Raw genomic sequence first — 18,188 nt, 5'->3', positions numbered from 1 at the left:
ACCTTCTACTGGAGGGAAAACCTAAAACAAATGTATAGATGTTTAGCCTAGAGATGTTGGAACTAGGGCTCGGTGATGTGTCCAAAATCTTCTGCCCCAATATGTGGCTCATTCTATATCTCTAACAATATATATCACAATATAGTTGATAATGTATAGGTGGTTTGGTAATGCAATAAGGAAATAACCTATTTTATTTACTCCTCCTTTAATACTTGACAAATGAAAAAGTATTTTCTTATTATATTAACAACTTAAAGTGTAATTCCGGCGCAAAATCACCCCATGGTCGTTTTCAGCACTTGCATATGTGATGAGAAGATGCAAAAGCCCCAGGAAAGAATCTGCATGCCACATCTGATCAATAGATCCACCTCGGTGCCAAAGGGATAGTTTGACATTTTGGGAAAAATGGTTGTTTGCTTTGTAGCTGAGAGCTGAGTCAGAAGATTGTAACCCCGCTCATATCTGTTAGATATGAAGCTACAGCCAGCTGATTAGCTTAGCGTGGCATAAAGACTGAAAGCACGGGAAACAGCCTTGCTCTGTCCAAAGGTTTAAGACTTAAACTTGTACAATAAAACCTTTGTGTCGCTGCAAGAAATATGATGCAGTCATGTGTTTGTGTTAGTTTATGGTGACTTTAGTTGTTAGCGAGCTAGCTGTGTTTTGGTCGATACCAAACGCCTCAGGTGCATTAGCCCCGCCCTCTGAACTGGAGCAGTGCTGATTCTGATTTTCATGACGCGGGGTGGGGCTACAAGTTAAAGAAAGTGTCTTAAAGGTCATTTGGATTTTAACCTCTATACCGGACACTGGGAACGGCATGTGTCAATCAGGCCTTTGGTCGGAACACAACGTCCTAAAACATGACACTAAAAGGAGAACTCGCCCCGGTGAATATTTTGAATACAGTTCAGAGCAAAACGTAGCTGCACTCTGGCATTTAATTGATATTGTAAAGAGAGAGACTGAGGAAACCAAACACAGCTTAAGAGTTGCATTTAAGTGACAAACGTCTGTCCTTTCATCATATATGAAGACCTGAATAAACCCTTTATTTAAGATTTAAGTGATGTGAGCAGGGAATTGACCCTAACACTAAAACTTCAGGACTTCAAAACAGCTAAAACACAACTACCCCAGAAGCTCAGTAGCATGGTCCCTACACTAGAGCAACGACAGCCCAACTGAAGACATTGATGTAGCTACAGACTAATGGGCTGATTGAACGGGGCTGGGCGATGGCTGATTAAAGGCAGCTGCACACGCAGGAGTAGGGGACCTCTGAAGGCCAAAACAGGTCAACACAGGATCTCAAAGACAACACAGCGAGGTTACAGTAACAGCAATAGTAACAGAGTGGGACCAACAGGCATAAACAAGGCTCTGTCATGGGATCTCAATCATGATTTTTAATGGTCTAAAATAAAAATCAGCTGTGTTATTCACAGACATACACCATGAAAGTTCCTGACTAATCACGCCATAATCAGTGCTGTTTTGAAGTGGATGTCCTGCTTTTTCATTTAATTTTTTTACGGCCGAGAGAGCAGCGCAGTAGGTCCACGCAAAGCACACAAAACAACCAAAACAAACATGAAAACAGTTAAAACAATTTGGCAAATCACATCATTGAATTATAACCACCAGCTGCATTCGGTCAGAGGACATGTGCATTCAATAGTTGAATAGTCCTTGATCCTAGCTTTAAAACATTTCATACTTAATCCAATTTAAGATGAATCTGCAAATGCTTCAAAGGGACTTTCACCAAAGACAGTCCGCGTTCGAGGAATAGCGTACCTTATGAATCTATCGAGCCTGAGACTACAGCTTTTGGTGTTGACTTTAGGAGTCAAGAGAGAACATAAATAAGGAGGCAAGTCACACAGGATGGTCCTATAAAGAAAACAGTACCAGTGTTTGCATCTGCGATTGTGCAGAGAAGTCCAACCAACACTCTCATAAAGGCTACAGTGATACGAAAACCTGAATCCGTTCCAAACCTTAATGCTGCATGACGATACACTGAAGCCAGCATTTTCAGAGAGGAGAGATTTGCATGCATGTATAAGGTGTCACCGTGGTCAAGTACTGATACCAAAGTTACAGACTTTTCCTTGCACTAAAGGAGAAACAACTTTTGTTGCTATAGTAGAAACTCACTTTTGTTTCTCTGTAGGAAACTCAGGGTATCCTAAGTACTCTTAACTTAGGGCTAAGAATACTAAGGATACTCTCCACTGATGATGAGGGTGCCCTGAAACAGTTTTGTCCAACTATCCCTGATTATTATTATTAAATGAATACCCTTAATTTTACCTTAGGCAACACGGTGATGTGGTGGTTAGCACTGTCGCCTCACAGCGAGAGGGTTCCTGGTTCGAATCCCGGCTGGGGCCCTTCTGTGTGGAGTTTGCATGTTCTCCCCGTGTCTGCGTGGGTTTTCTCCGGGTTCTCCGGTTTCCTCCCACAGTCCAAAGACATGCATGTGTTGATTGATTGATGAGTGCCCGTAGATGTGAGTGTGAATGGTTGTCTGTCTCTGTTTGTCTCTATGTGCCCTGCGATAGACTGGCGTCCTTTCAAGGGTGTACCCCGCTTCACGCCCGATGTCAGCTGGGATCGGCTCCAGCCACCCACCCCCTACCCCCGTGACCCCGACAGGGAAAAGCGCTTGAAGATGAATGAATGAATGAATTTTACCTTAACGTATGCTGCAGTGTGTATATCAATGAGTTTCTCTTTGTGTCCAACAGGCAGCCGGTGACGAAAAATACATTCCGGCAGTACAGAGTTTTAGGCAAAGGAGGCTTTGGAGAGGTGAGTCCATTGACACGAATACTTTATTTTAAATTAAGATATTGAAAGAGGAAAGCAGGGGAGAGGGATGTATGATCTGGTATGTTCTCAGGGGTGTTTTGGTCCACAGTCCCTCCAGAAGAAGTCACATGAATTGTTATATTCTGATCCATTTAAATGCCCTCCATGTTGGGCTTTTTGTTTGTCTGTGTCCATCAGGGCTGCAACTTACGATTATGTTTATTGTCGATTAACCCGTTTATTATTTTATGAATGAATCGATTAGTTGTTTGGTCCATAACATTTCAGATCATCAGTGTTATCCAAAGCCCAAGATGGCGTCCACAAATGTCTACAACTCAAAAAATTATCAGTTCGCTGGTCAATTAATTAAAAAATAGCTGTCTGTGATACAATACTTTATTTTACTCACTCAATATACAGTTTCTCTCATTCGGTTGGCATTGCATTATGTTCTCCCACTCTTTGTGTTTCTGAATATAATGTCTCCACTTTGTTTTTCATGCACAGGATTAAGAAGTAAGTGTAAAAGTGGCACAAGTGAACAGTGGGTCCCCAGTTAATGATGCAGGGTCCCTCCGGACCAGTAGAGCCAGTAACAAGCTGCATCATCCCTCGGTTTTGTCCCAGATTAGGCTCATTACGGCCTTTTGGAGCTGCAGTCCTGACCTTTAAGTAGGAGAAGAGTCGGAGTAGTTCAACTGGGTTTAAAGCACAGTGGACAGAGAAATCAGAAACAGAAAGTAGAGAGAAGCTTTTATTATGAAGGATGAAGTCGATCAGGTGAGGGGGAAAACAAAAGTTTAAATGCGTTTTCTTTATTACAGCAAATATTATACGGCGTCTTTAGGTTGTTATTTGTTGGCTGCTAAAAGAAAAGTTGTGCTGATGAAAATCAATGTGCATTAAATACAGGTTTATATGTCAATAATAAACAATGATGAGAAAAAAATATAAGCAATTAGGCTTTTATTGATTAACACAATGTCTAGTTATTGCGACAGACGCATTTCAGTGACCTGTAAAATCACTACAAACCTCTTTCTTTTGATAATTTACATTTAGAGTTTTTCTCAGTTATTTGGCTCAATTATTGAATGAGAATTATTTTATTTGAAACCAAAATGTCTAAAACTCTGAACAATTATTTTATCACTCACAACAGAACAACAGGATTTCTCATTCATTAAGCAAATCAATTTATTAGCATCCATATCAACACCATCTTAAATTTTAGGAGTAATATTCAGAGCGATAGCAACACTTTTCTTAGGTGTAGTTGAACCACAGCCAAAGTAAATCACCACGTTATGATTTATTTTCTGAATGTTATGACCTCATAGAAACTCTGCTGCTTAACCGCCTTTTATGAGATTGTCTTCACGCATAGTGTTTGTCTCGGAGTTCAGTACTAGGCTGTTTTTTTTTAATCTCTCACGTCACAAGCCTCCTTACTTTATTGAAGTTGGGTTCAGCTTTATTGTCCTGCTCCGGGGGGAATTAGATTTGTAAGCCAAGCAGTTCCCAATCACAACAGTAATAAAACAAAACATAACAACACAAATCAGACAAAACAAGTGCTCGTTCAAAAGAACTTCTCACCAGTTCAGAAGCAATGGGTCATAGAGTACAGAAGCTACGGATGGAGATCAGTCAGTCTCCACTACAGTGTTCATGGAGTTCAGCAGACAAATGGCTACTTCAACAAAGGATGCCCTTAATGTATTCATCCTGACTGCAGGCAGTGACTCAAACTCCCCCTGCAGGTTGTGATTAGAACAGTCCAACATGACATTGGCCTTTTCTGAAAACCTGTTGATGGTAGATGTCAATAAGCTGGGCCTGAGCCACCAAATAATTTAACTTTCTGCTGGGACAAGACTGTGGAGTCTGTTTCCGCTGGACAGGTGGAGGTTGCCATCATACAGAAAGTTCAGACGGAGATCTGCTGCGGGAAACAAAAGACTCTGAATGTGTTGGCCTCATTTTTGATGTCCTGTGTTCTCTTATATCAGTGGATATTATACAGCGCCTTTCTCAGTACTCAAGTCGCTTTACAGAGTCCAGGATCCATTCATTCACACACACACACATGGTGGTGGTAAACTATGATAGTAGTCACAGCTGCCCTGGGACAGACTGACAGAAGCATGGCTGCCAATCAGCCCCTACGGCCCCTCTGACCACCACAATGTTATGTCTGCAGTCATTTTTTAGCCAATGTGCTGTGTGTGTGCCCTGTGGCTTCCAATCATTTATGCAAATAGTGAGTGCCATAGTCGTGCCATGAAAGGTGGAGTGGTTCCAGGCCCTGGCTCTTGATCTGCTGCATACTGAAAACTACCGGGTTTCTAGAGCCAATATGGACGGACGTCTGATGGCAGCAGGCATTCCTCATCCTCCTCATCTCCCAACAGGCCACAATTCAGCTCAGCTTTGACGTCCTTTTGAGTAGTTTCAGTTTCTTTGAGTAGTAGGGGCGGACTCTCACTTTTGTTAACATTGTTTTTTTCCGGTTTATTTAGTTAGGGTAATTTGTTTCTTCTTAAGTTTGGTTAGGTAAGGTTCATTATTTCCTAGACAGGAACCATTTGTTTGTTATTTTGGCCTTAGTCCACCCTGAAGCCTTTAGCTCAGCTTATATATATCATTATCTGTTGTTGTCACTTTAACTATTTTTGTAAATAAAACCTTTTTCTTAGTATTCAACCAAATCGTTGTTTGTGGCCACACACAAGTAGGGCGGGGGTTACAGAAATGTTAAGCCACAAGATGGCCAGAAATGACGTTGTCTGTTTTATTAGCAGCTTTTTCTGTGTATGAATGCGAATAAAATGTCCATGTCTTTCCCTCTGCCCTTCCCCTATATTCTTCTTTTAATGGCGTAGGTGTGTGCGTGTCAGGTACGGGCCACGGGGAAAATGTACGCCTGTAAGAAACTGGAGAAGAAGAGGATAAAGAAGCGGAAAGGAGAGTCCATGGCGCTCAATGAGAAACAGATCCTGGAGAAAGTCAACAGCAGATTTGTAGTGAGCATCTCATCTTATCTACAGTTTGTCTACCAAGATGTTTCTATTCACTTGTTTTCAGGCATATGGAAAAACCTAAAGGGAGATACAGTATATAAACAGAAAGCAACCATTATATAACAATAAACGTTTACCAGGGATCATATCAATAGTAGAAATAAACAAAAAATCCCAGTTATGGTTGTAATTTTAGAGTGCAAGTAAAGATTAAACATTATTGGTTAAACAGAGATAAAGTATCTAAATCATACAGTTAATATTAAAGCATGTTTATCAGGAGAATGAATTCCTGCATTAATATAAAGTTAATCTAACAAATAAGATATGAAATTTGTTTGAGGGACACCAGCAGCGCTACTGTGATCCTGTTGTATGAACTGTGTTATTGTGCTTTTGATAATGATGCTGAAATATTGAAACCAAAAGTCTGTTTTTTTGGAAAACTCAGAATTGCAACATCAGAACGTGACCACCACCTTGCAATGAGGCGATTTTTAGAGTGCGAGGTGGTCGGGTTAAGGATTAGTACCTCCCAAGTCTGAGGCCATGGTTCTCTACCAAAAAACTGAATTGTTCCCTTACGGGTTGGGAGTGAGTTACTGCCACAAGTTCAAGTATCCCAGGGTCATGGTCTTGAGTGAGGGTCAAATGGAGCGAGAGATGGACAGGCAGCTTGGTGCGGCGTCAGCAGTCAGGCAGGTGTTGAACTAGACCGTTGTGGTGAAGAGGGAACTGATTTTTCCAGTCCATCCACATCTGAAACCTCACCTACGGTCATGAGCTTTGAGTAGTGACTGAAAGAGGTTGTGGATGCAAGTGCCTGGAATCAGTTTCCTCTGCAGGTTGGAGGGAGATCGGACTAGAGCCGCCAGTTGAGGTGGTTTGGGCGTCTGATACCTAGATAGAGGTTTTCCAGGCATGTCCAAGTGGAAGTAGGCCCCATGGTAGACCCAGAGAGATTATATATTTCGTCTGGCCCAGGAAGTCTTGGGGTCCCCCAGGAGGAGCTGGAAATCGTCATTGGGGAGAGGCTAAACCTGCTGCTAATAGTATATGTATAGAAGAACACCAGACCTATCCTTTAACTTGACTGTTTCCAAAGGTGTGTAATTGGGTGTTTCATTTTAACAGATTGTAACAGTAACCTTGGGGTGGCATTTCTTTCTTTCATCTCTGTTCCTCCTGAACTGTCTCTCTCTCTGTGTGTCTCAATCAGACGTGATGTCTTCAACAACTGCAGTAATTAAAAGACACACGGAGTATTGTTCTGCCTCTGGTTTGGTTTGATTCTCTGCCAGACGACTTTCAGTTCAGCTTATTTGATTTCGTTCAGCTTATTTTGGTTTGGACTCAAGTCAGTTGTCAGGCTGAGGAGTCGGCTCAGGGTTAAACACGCCAACAACTTAACCACAGAACCTAATTCTTTATATTTTTTGGCAGCAGGTTGGGTTTTAAGTTGTGGGTCGAGGTGCAGGCAACGGCGATGAAAAATTAAATCCTATTTCATAGATGTGAATATTGTACTTTTGTTGTCATTGCTTAACTAAATGGATCACATTCACGCTATTCACACAATTTTTGTCGACTAATCGATCGGTTGATATAATCGACAGATGTGTTGAGCTGACTTTCTCCAAAAGGCTCATGCGAAAGCACCACTTTGAAGCTTGTGTTTACCAGAAATGTGCTCATGAGTTTCTTGGAAATAAGTCTTTAAGCATGAAGCTCAAAAAGTTACTACACAACTAAACAAATCTTAAATGCCCGATTATTCCACTAACCGACTCATAGGGGGCAGCCCTAATTCACTAACTACTCTTTACTTTTTACTTTTCCAGCTTAGTAATAATTCAAAACCCTTCTGAAACAACATCAAACGTACACAGACATGTTGCACACTGTATAATTGGTGTTACGGTTGCAGTTTTATAGTCAGACGATTTCCTTTGAATCCCCTGAGTAAGTGGAACATCTACAGTTGCGGCGTAATGTTTCCCTGAGGAGATGATGAACACCAAACAAGCAGAGCAGAGGCGTTAAAGAGAGAGAACATTGGATTCACATTCATTTACCAGAAACACGACTCAAAAGCAACGATCATGCTGCTGGATACCTGCAGGATGTGTCATTTATAAATTGCTGCTAACACATTCACCACATTAACTTTATAACTTGGTCATATGTGAATAGTTACAGCTTGTTGATACAGGTTGAATGCTCTTTAATTATGCTGAATTTGTGATTATTAATATGTGATTATATTATAAAATTGAATTGCACTTTATGTATCTGAAGGCTTCAGATGCAGTTGAGGACAGAAGTTGATTTGAAGAAGCTCAGACTCAAACAACATTAATAACCCCACCAGGGGCATGTGTGTGATTTCCGCAGCTCGCATACTGGCACAATACAAAAACACACTACTCACAGTAAATACAAAGGGAACAAGCTAATAATTAAATAAACAGAATGCCAGGGAATACAGTGTCATCCAGGATGAGTGAATAAATACATAGGTTGCCCATGTTTTACCAATAAGATGTACATGGTCAGAGGAATAAAATTATTCTACAGCATTTAAGAGACGAATAGCAGAGGGGATAAAAGATTTTTTTAAAACGGTTCATCTTACAGACAGGTGAGACATAGCGACGACCTGGAGAAGACGACCCAGGAGAAGACAAGATATTGTTTGCTTTCCTCAAATTTCGCTCCTGTGATCTTGGGACATTTTTTATAATGCTGTACAAAGCTGTTTTTATCTCCCAGTGTAAAATGAGCAGGTGACCGGAGAAACACAGGAGACTTTCGATAAAACACTGATAAGCTGAAGCTCCAATCTCTTAGATTGTGATGCATCACTTTCATTTAAACATCAGCAGATGTGAAGCTGTTGCACCTGATCACCTAAAACATTGAGCTTCCTCAGTAAACACACGACCCTCCTCCGCCCCCAGGTCAGTTTAGCGTACGCCTACGAGACCAAGGACGCGCTGTGCCTCGTGTTGACCCTCATGAATGGAGGAGACCTGAAGTTCCACATCTATCACATGGGCGACGCGGGTTTCGACGAGAAGAGGGCCGTCCTCTACTCGGCGGAGATCTGCTGCGGGCTGGAGGACCTGCACCGAGAACGCATCGTCTACAGGTGAGCACCTTTAGGAGCTCCGTGGATATTTATCTCACCGTCCGTCCCCTCTGTGCTCACACTCCTCTCTTGTTCTCCGTCACACAGAGACCTAAAACCAGAGAACATCCTGCTGGACGACCACGGTGAGTCGCAGCATTAAAAGGAAAAAGTCTCATTACCATTAAACTCCTTGAAAAGTGAAATTCAAATCTTAGGTGTTTCCCTATAGCGTGATATCAGAGGTCAATAGATCAGGTGACCAATGAGAACTTCTTTTACCTCTCTGTGGGTTATTGGTGCATGCCTGTTTTGTAAGAAAAACAGGAAGTTAGTTGCTGTTTAGAGGGACCTAAGGTACGTAGTTAGTAAACCCTTACCGCCGCACATTGCATCAAAAATCGCTCACCCCCTCAGTCAAATCTGAACACACAGACATGAGACTTTTTTTTAACACGACCTGCACTTTCAAGGACATCATTTTCCCGGATGTCCATTGCGAGTAAACGTCCACAAATCCTTTTTCAAAATCATAAAAACAAATGTTTTTAGGTTTTCTTCAGTATCTAAGTAATACAGAGATAGTTATACATCTGTGGGTTCATCGCGAACAGGAACTGCTAATATTTGATTCAGCATACCTTTTAATGTTGCCAAATTTCAAAAAACAGTGAATGTTAAAGCTGGACCCAGGCACGTCCAGCTGGGAGGAGGCCTCGGGGAAGACCCAGGACTAGGTGGAGAGATTAGATCTCCACACTGTCCTGGGAATGCCTCGGGATCCCCCAGTTAGAGCTGGTTAATGTGGCCCGGGAAAGGGAAGTTTGGGGTCCCCTGCTAAAGCTGCTGCCTCTGCGACCTGACCCGGGATAAGCGGTTGAAGATGAGATGAGATGTATTCATATTTAAAGACTGAAATAGATGTTTTAGTTGAGATTCCTTCATTATAACTCACCAGAACTATTCTTAATGTGGCACACTGCATGTTCTGTATATTATAGCTTAAGCTTGCTTTTCCAAATGTATTCTAAATATATTACGCATTTGAATCACCAGAGGGCACTCTGATTCCAGCAGCCGACCTGATCCTGAAACCAAGAGCTCTCAGAGAAATCTCATCTCTGGTAGAGTGAGTCTCTGCCAGTGTGTAATCACAGACAGTTAGACCTCGTTTAAAAAAACATATTAAAATCCCAGAAGGATGCAAGTGCAATGAGCTGGTGTGATAACATAAAAATAAAGAGCCCCGGAACAAACATCCATCCTCACAAACCAGCCAATAAAGCCACTTGAGTTTGGTTGGCACAGCATCGAGATGATTTCATCTTCTTCTGCTCTGACCTTTATTTTATATTGTTTAAGAACATCATTGTTCACTTTGCACATTTGTTCAGTAACACCCAAAATAGATTCAAAAGCATAAAAGGAAATGGACCTGCACAATAGTGTTTTATGCAACCATTAAAAATGTTCCGCTTTAACTTTTACACGATTAAAAGCGATAAAAAAATGATAAAAAAAATGAGATTTGATTTAAAAAAAAAAAAAAGATGATATCCAACCCAACTGGTTAGTAACTGATGCTGACAAAAAATGTAAAATATCCCTTTCCTTTTCTTATGGATGTGTGTGTGTGTGTGTGTGTGTGTGTGTGTGTGTGTGTGTGTGTGTGTGTGTGTGTGTGTGTGTGTGTGTGTGTGTGTGTGTGTGTGTGTGTGTGTGCGTGTGTGTGTGTGTCTTTAGGCCACATCAGGATATCAGACCTGGGTTTAGCAGTTCATGTACCAGAGGGACAGACCATCAAGGGGCGGGTTGGAACTGTAGGATACATGGGTAAGTAACCTCTGACCTTTAAAGATCTCAACTAGCGACCAGTAGAAACTGAAAAATAGGAGTAAACCACATTATCAACGTAGATCAGTGCGAGAAACATCTCACTTTAGCGCTGTGGTTTGAAGCTTTTACATTCTGCTTTTGAATCACCTTCAGCTCAAACAAATGCTCCCTCCGCTGCCTCCCTTCTCTCCTCCAGCTCCGGAGGTGGTGAAAAACGAGCGCTACACCTTCAGCCCCGACTGGTGGGCGTTGGGCTGCCTGCTGTACGAGATGATCGAGGGCCAGTCTCCCTTCCAGCAGAGGAAGAAGAAGATCAAGAGGGAGGAAGTGGAGCGGCTGGTTAGGGACGTGGAGGAGGAATATTCCAGCAAGTTTTCTGAGGACGCCAAGTCCTTCTGTAAAATGGTGGGTGGATGCTCGAGCAGCCACATCTACCTGTCTCTAATGTGCTCTGGTGTGTAGCTCCCATCTGCTCCAAGCTCAGTATTATAGCATATTTTAATTGTTTGTTTAAAAAGAGATCTTGAGAAGAATGCAACACATTTCTCCGCCCTGTTAGTCAGTGTGTCTGTTCGTTTGGCTGCATCGCTTCCCTCACATCACACTCTAAGGGTCCAGTTTCACTAGCATCTATGAAATTTCACACCAAATTCAATTTGAAATCATATGAATCAGTGTTTTAGGGCCATGTCATGTATATAAAAACATGCAGATATCTCTCCTCAAGTTGACTGATCTCAAATCTGATGGAGGTGGAGCGTGCATGGAGCTGAGGCGGGCTGAATGAAGCCTACAGTCTATGCTAGCCAGCTGTGACGGCACCCACCTGTCACTCAAAAGTGGACAGCCCTTAATTATGCACAACGTTAAGCCTAAAAATAGTTTCAACAGTTGTTGTGAAGAGTGAAATTAGCTATAGAGACCAAAACATTTTTTTTGTACCATGCTGTAAAACGATTATTTCTATTATAAAGTTGGATATTTTAACATGGATAGGGATTGACTTGCTTTTGGAGCCAGCTTCAAGTGGCCCTTCAAGGAACCGTAGCTTTTGGCACTTAAGCGTTTGCGTAATTTTTCATTCCTGGAGGTTGCAACTTGAACGCAAATTCATTGCCCAATCAAATATGTGAAAGCTCCCATTCTATGTAGATGACACTGTATTGTGAACACCGTATTCCTACAGTTTACTTGGCGATCACCGAGACTCAAACTGGACTTCCTGGCTTGTATTTCATCGTGTCACCTGAATTTGAGACAACAATCCCCCACCAGAGCAGTCCCTGGTGTTCTCTAAATGCAATTCCAGAGCCTCTGTGTTTCTGCTGCTTTCTGTAACTTTTAATTATTATTTTTTTTAATCCTTCAGCTACTGACCAAAGAGCCCACAGAGAGGCTGGGCTGCCTGGGAGGGGGAGCCGCTGAGGTCAAAGCCCATGACATCTTCCGCTCCATCAACTTCAAACGCCTTGAGGCCGGCATGCTGCAAGCGCCCTTCATTCCTGATGTAAGTTTATATATATATATATATATCTCATCTCAGACATCAAGTTCACTGAAAATCAGGAAAGTTTGTGCTACACAAACTGGAATCTTACTGAGTGCTGCCTCCACAAATATAAATAATGTAGTGCAAAAAAAACCATCTGAATGCATGAAAAAACATTTATAATTTAACATAGATATGAATGATATCATAACAATAACTAATTACATATATGGTTATATCGGTGTGACTCTTAATAGCATATCTAATTCTTCTCGTTTAACTTCCCGTGAGAAAGCAAATATTTCTCAAAAGCTAGAAATTCAATCTTCTCTGTGGCACAGGACGTGGAATTAATTCATCTGATTAATAAGAATGTCACTGAGGCTCATTATACGGAGCATTCATAATTAACCTGCGCAGTGTGTGTGTAACAGGAAGGATTCCCCACAGTGAGCCTGCTGTTGTCTTACAGCAGCTTTTATGTTATGCAAGAACAGAGGGTTAAACCTCTGTTTAAACAAAGAATTCAGGAAAGTCATCGCCAACTGTGTACATTCCTCTTCTTCAGTCACTTCTGGTGTTAAAGTGTTAGAGCAAGGTGTTAAAGTGTATATGTGGTGTGTGCGTTTGCAGCCGCAGGCCATCTACTGTAAAGACGTGCTGGACATCGAGCAGTTCTCCACAGTGAAAGGAGTGGATCTGGAGCCGAAAGACGAGTCCTTCTACAGCAAAGTGTCCACGGGCTGCGTCTCCATTCCCTGGCAGGACGAGGTGAGGGACATGCATTCACAACACAAACACATATCCATTCAGTCTATTAGTGTTTGCATTGCTCACACCAAAATCCATTCATACACAACACACACACACCAACTTTATTATGGGTTTTTCTTCTGTTTATCCGTCTGTGTTTTGTAATAAACAGCATAAAGTACGTATATTGCTGCAATATCAGATTTCAAAATCCTTGTGCTGTTTTGACATCACATGGCATTAATTGCTAGTCATATCCTGCTGTGTAATCATGAGTTCTGTTTTTCAGCACTGGTTCAATTTGCTTCATTTTTATGACTTTGCATGAAACCGGAAAAAGCTGTAGAGAAACGAAACTATTACACTACATGTCCAATATTGAGAAAATGAAGTTGGTAGGTGTTTTAGCGGATATCTCAGTATGTGGAGCTTCAACCGGACTCTTTGGGGCGGCAGTAGCTCGGTCCATAGGTGACTTGGCTGGGAACCGAAGGGTTGCCAGTTTGAGTCCCTGTGTGGACCATGAAAGGAGCTTGAACTGGCGGCGGGAGAGATGCCAGTTCATCTCCTGGGCACTGCCGAGGTGCTGCGAGGTTGAGCAAGGCACCGAACCTCCAACTGCTCGAGGCGCTGGTCACTGGCAGCCCCCTCGCTCTAACATCTCTCCGTTAATTGCATGTATATAGGTCCTGTTTGTGCATGTGTGTGTATTTCGGGCCTGTGTGTGTGTAACATAGATAATAATAGAGTAAAAAAACGAATTACCCTGTTGCGGGACTAATAAAGGAATTCTTCTACTTCTTCTTCTTTGTTGTTGATGAAGATCAGTGTATCCTTTGACTAACCTCTTTACAAATATGCATATATACTATCTCTCTGTGCATGTGGTTTAAAGAAGTTTGGTCTTTTCTCCTGCAGATGATCGAGACAGAGTGTTTCGAAGAGCTGAATGTTTTCCACCAGGACGGGACAGTTCCTCCCGACCTGGACTGGAGAGGACAGCCGTCCCCTCCGCCCAAACAGGGACTCCTGCAGCGGCTGTTTGGCCGACAGGTCAGTGGACTCCCTCACCTCGTTGAAAACATCAAAAATGTGCTTTGTTTATTGTTCCTTCACTTTGGTGTTTGAGGTTTACTGTGCACATCAATGTACACGCAGTTTGTTCTCACATTCTTGTGGGGGATGTTTCTCTGCGCAACACCTCAAGTCTCAGGATTTTGTGACATCACGTCTAAGATTGAGCCAATCAGTGTCCAGTATGCTGATAGTAACTTGGAACCTCCCAATCAAACCTACTGAACATGGACTCTTCAGTGAAATGACAAACATTATGTATCCAGCAGTTAGACTTTTGAACTTGATATTAGAATATTTTGTATTTGTAAATTAGGCACAAGTGGATGTAATTTTAAGAAATTAAACTTTTTGGGGGGAAACACACAAATTAATATTACTCACAGAATAAAATGTCTTAAATCTGGAGTGGATTTTTTAATCATTAATAAAAGCCGGCTTCATCAAGGTGTTAAACACAAAAAATACATTAAAACATCAAGTGAGTCGCCGTTAAGTTCAAATATGTCTCAAACTGACTCTCTGCTCTCTGCTTCCCTCTGCAGGAATGCTGCGGTAACTGCAGTGACAGTGACGAGGAGCCCACCAGGCTGTGACACACACACACACACTCACACACACATGATCTCATTTGTTTACAACTTTTGCACATTTGTATTTTAACATAGTACTATCTCTAAATGTCAGAATGTATATTTTCAGCATAGCCATAATGTTTAATGTTATTTAAAAAGTTGTGAAATAGCGTCCATCAACGCGTTCCAGATGAGGAGACGAGGACTTACAGAAACAAACATTTCTTTCTTTTTTTTTTGTTTTTGTTTGTTCTGTTCACTTTTTTGTCCATTCATCCACTTAACACATGGCTATGTAACTGATCTGGGAGCTACTGGCCTGCTGTAAAAGTGCCTTGCTGGAGGGCACTGTGACAGTGGTTACTAAGGGAGGACTGAGCATTCCTCGACCTCTTTACTTTTTCCCCAACGTTGTCCGGGGAATCAAACCGGTGACTTTCAGCTCATGAACTGTGACCACTTCTCTTCCTTCCTCCATTCTGCTGTGACCAACCTGCTCTTCTCCGCACCATTCCTCTTCTATTTAATTCCTGTAAAAGTCGGATTTTGTTTTTGCTTGGACATTATGGATCCGGTGATGCCAGAGCCATGACGTATCCACATCTGCAGATATTTTTTATAGCAATAGTGTGTTTGTTTTTTGTGTTCATTTCTTTTGATTATGAATTTATTGAGACAATCGACTTGTCGTCAGGGTGGCTCCAGTTACTCTTGTCCGCTCTGTAAAGACTGAATCATCTTAAACATGCATCATATAAGATCAGAACCCTTAACAGCTTGGAGTTGATCCGAATCATGGGGCAGAAAAACTATTTTTTATTTCCGTTAACTGTAGAATTTATTCCTTTATTATGATTTTATTCCCTTCTCCTCCCCTTTTTAGTCTTTACTTCATGAGCGGGCGGTGGTCCGATGATTTCCAGCCTCTGCAGGTTTATGTTTGTTCGTCCTGCTAGAACACCCACTTTATGTGTGGTATTAATAATGAGAGATCTGTCGCAGGCTGCAGCCTGAGCCTATCACATGAATAGTAACTGAGTAACTGAAGCCGGTCTGGTTCATCACTGCAGTGAAAGGCCTCCGCTGGTTGGCTTTCTTAGAACACACGGCGTCTGATTTTAAGTTATTGAAACGAAATACCTCTGAATGTACAAACGGCTTTCATGTTATTTCTGATATTTGAGGAGTTCAATGACAAAAACCAGACACCCAGTTTAACTACTACTGTTAAATATGACATTGAATCACATAACCAGGAACTCATAAATGTGTAGAATCCACGCAGTCACCATACGTATATCTCCACCAACCTGTTAAAAAGGGTCAGCTCATCCACTTTACAAAAAAAAAAAAAAACATTTTCTCACTCTCCTCGTCTTTTCTGGCCATGCAGATTTTCTTTTTATTCGCTGAGGTTTTTGAATTTAGAAATATAGACAAGTGTGACCAGTGTCTATCCATTTATCCTGGAGCTGACACGTGTGTAAATCTGGGGTAGACGAAGTATCCCTACGTCCAAATGAAACCAAAACTATCTGCAGACCAGATTCCGCTATTGAGCTGGTGAGAAAAGTTTTGGAGTAATTTGGATGAACTTTACCTTTTATAAAAATGCCATTTTCATTTCATAAAGCTCAATTTGATGTCCTCAAATGTTGTGTTTCGTTTGAAGAACAGTCAAAAACCCAACTCTGTTTACTGCCATAAGTGACAAAGACAAGCATTAAGTTCCACCTACTTCTAACGTTATCAGCCCATTGAATGGCCATCAACAGTTGTTATCACCAACTATACTTCATTGTTGGCTCAGTGGGCTGTAATCATGTTTTGGTAAAGTGGATCACCCATCTGTGTCAATATTAGACGCTCGGATCAATCGCTCGACCGTGTCGCTGTAAGACGCCGTAGTATGAAGAGCGACATCGTATGGGACTAGTACAAGGGTGAACCTCTGTTTAAAAGTTAAGTTTGAATTCACATTGGGGCTCCCAGAGTGTTAAAAAGTGACACAGAGGGGTCCTTACCAGGCTAACCGCGACCTTGCCCATGTGAATAGCTGCCTTCTGAACCTATGGGTGGGTGCAGCAGGTTTCTTTCTAACCCGTAACGATGAGGCTGGTAATCACTGATAACGCCCATTCAATGCAGTGATGAGCAAAATTTGCTTTAAAATTTCTAAGCAATGAATCAACATAACATTGCAGCTTCAATACAGTTGATAAACAGAACTTTTCCTGGTTTGGTTTTCAGAAATAATCAACCGACTGTCTGCTTTTAATGAATTCTGGTGTCAAAAATGGGTCTTTTGATGTGCGTGTGCAGAGATGGATTCATTGTTCATGTTTTTTTGTATAATCAGTTGTGAAGCCTGTCAGATTTTGCCTCCTGCTGTCTGCCTTTTGTTCAGCCACAGAGCTCATGGCTATTGTTTGTTTTTTATCGAAGCACTTAACCTGTTAATTTAAACTAAACTAGTTCACCATAGAAGATCAAAGATGACAGTCCTTCCCATCCAAGGTGCCTTTTAGTGTTTGAAGGTACTCCTCCAGCCTGTCGTCGCCTCTTTTTATACACGCTGTATGTGTCTGTACATGTCCTCATGCAAAGCCCGCTGCTGCGTCAGCTCCTGTTCACTTCCTGTCCGTGGTACCGTGTGTTTTCGTCGTCGAAACCGTTACTCTGGACGTGGCGTCTCTTTGTAAAAACGAGGAAGATGAGACTGAAAATATCCCTGCACTTAAAGACTGCTGTCGACTCGGCCGTCCCCGACCTCAGAACTCTGACGTCTCTGCGGTGATTTCATGAAAGACTGTGAGGTCAAAGGGGAACTCGGGGAGTCAGAAGAGCTCGCTAACATCCTCCACGGGTGTTTAAATCCGGACTTAACTGCTGTGCTGTGTATCTAACATCTGTCCTTCATGTTTCCTTTGTGTTGAGGATGCACTGTAATCTGCCTTAAAGGATAATTCCACTTTATTACAATTTGGGTCTTGTTTTTTTTGTTTGTTTTTCATTCTCATCAGTAGCATTTACATTGTATTCAGCAACTTAACTACTGAAATCTGGAAAATAGTCAATACAATATACTGTAGATATTGACAATTAGGTTTACAAGTACCAGAAAAGAATGCAAAAGACGGTTTGTTTTCTAAAATTAAGTCTTGTAATAAAAACTGTTTATTTGACTAATAATACTCTAACTAATTTAAAAGCATTTTAGTAATCATTAATTGTGAAACTATCTTCATATGAGACCACAGACTCTTAAAATGACACCATAATGGGAACTGTTTGACTTCTACAAAAAAACTGACACTCAAACTGAGTTTTTTACAGACGTATGAGTCAAATATCCCCTTAAAATCTCTTTGCAACATTCCCAAAACACTTGATGTTTACCTTAAAAACCAAACCAACAACTAACAGGGTTGTTGCAGAATCACTTTGAATTAAAAGCTGTAAAAAAAAATGTTCATGTT

General features: G+C 41.5%; 1 protein-coding gene across 1 annotated transcript in view; it reads left to right on the top strand.

The window, feature by feature from the left end:
• grk6 (G protein-coupled receptor kinase 6) overlaps positions 1–17,889 on the top strand; it is a 54,773-nt gene extending 36,884 nt beyond the window's left edge. The window contains exons 7-16 of the mRNA XM_083926803.1: positions 2,763–2,826; positions 5,715–5,855; positions 8,813–9,003; positions 9,091–9,128; positions 10,726–10,815; positions 11,015–11,223; positions 12,188–12,325; positions 12,941–13,078; positions 13,979–14,113; positions 14,680–17,889. Of these exons, the coding sequence (XP_083782929.1) occupies positions 2,763–2,826; positions 5,715–5,855; positions 8,813–9,003; positions 9,091–9,128; positions 10,726–10,815; positions 11,015–11,223; positions 12,188–12,325; positions 12,941–13,078; positions 13,979–14,113; positions 14,680–14,730 (1,195 nt within the window). The 3' untranslated portion in view covers positions 14,731–17,889. The remainder of the gene's footprint in view (positions 1–2,762; positions 2,827–5,714; positions 5,856–8,812; positions 9,004–9,090; positions 9,129–10,725; positions 10,816–11,014; positions 11,224–12,187; positions 12,326–12,940; positions 13,079–13,978; positions 14,114–14,679) is intronic.
• Positions 17,890–18,188: the final 299 nt, after the last annotated feature.

This window comes from Echiichthys vipera (assembly GCF_963691815.1).
Source record: "Echiichthys vipera genome assembly, chromosome: 14".
NCBI classification, from domain to species: Eukaryota; Metazoa; Chordata; class Actinopteri; order Perciformes; family Trachinidae; genus Echiichthys; species Echiichthys vipera.
This window is presented reverse-complemented; position numbering and strand designations above follow the sequence as displayed.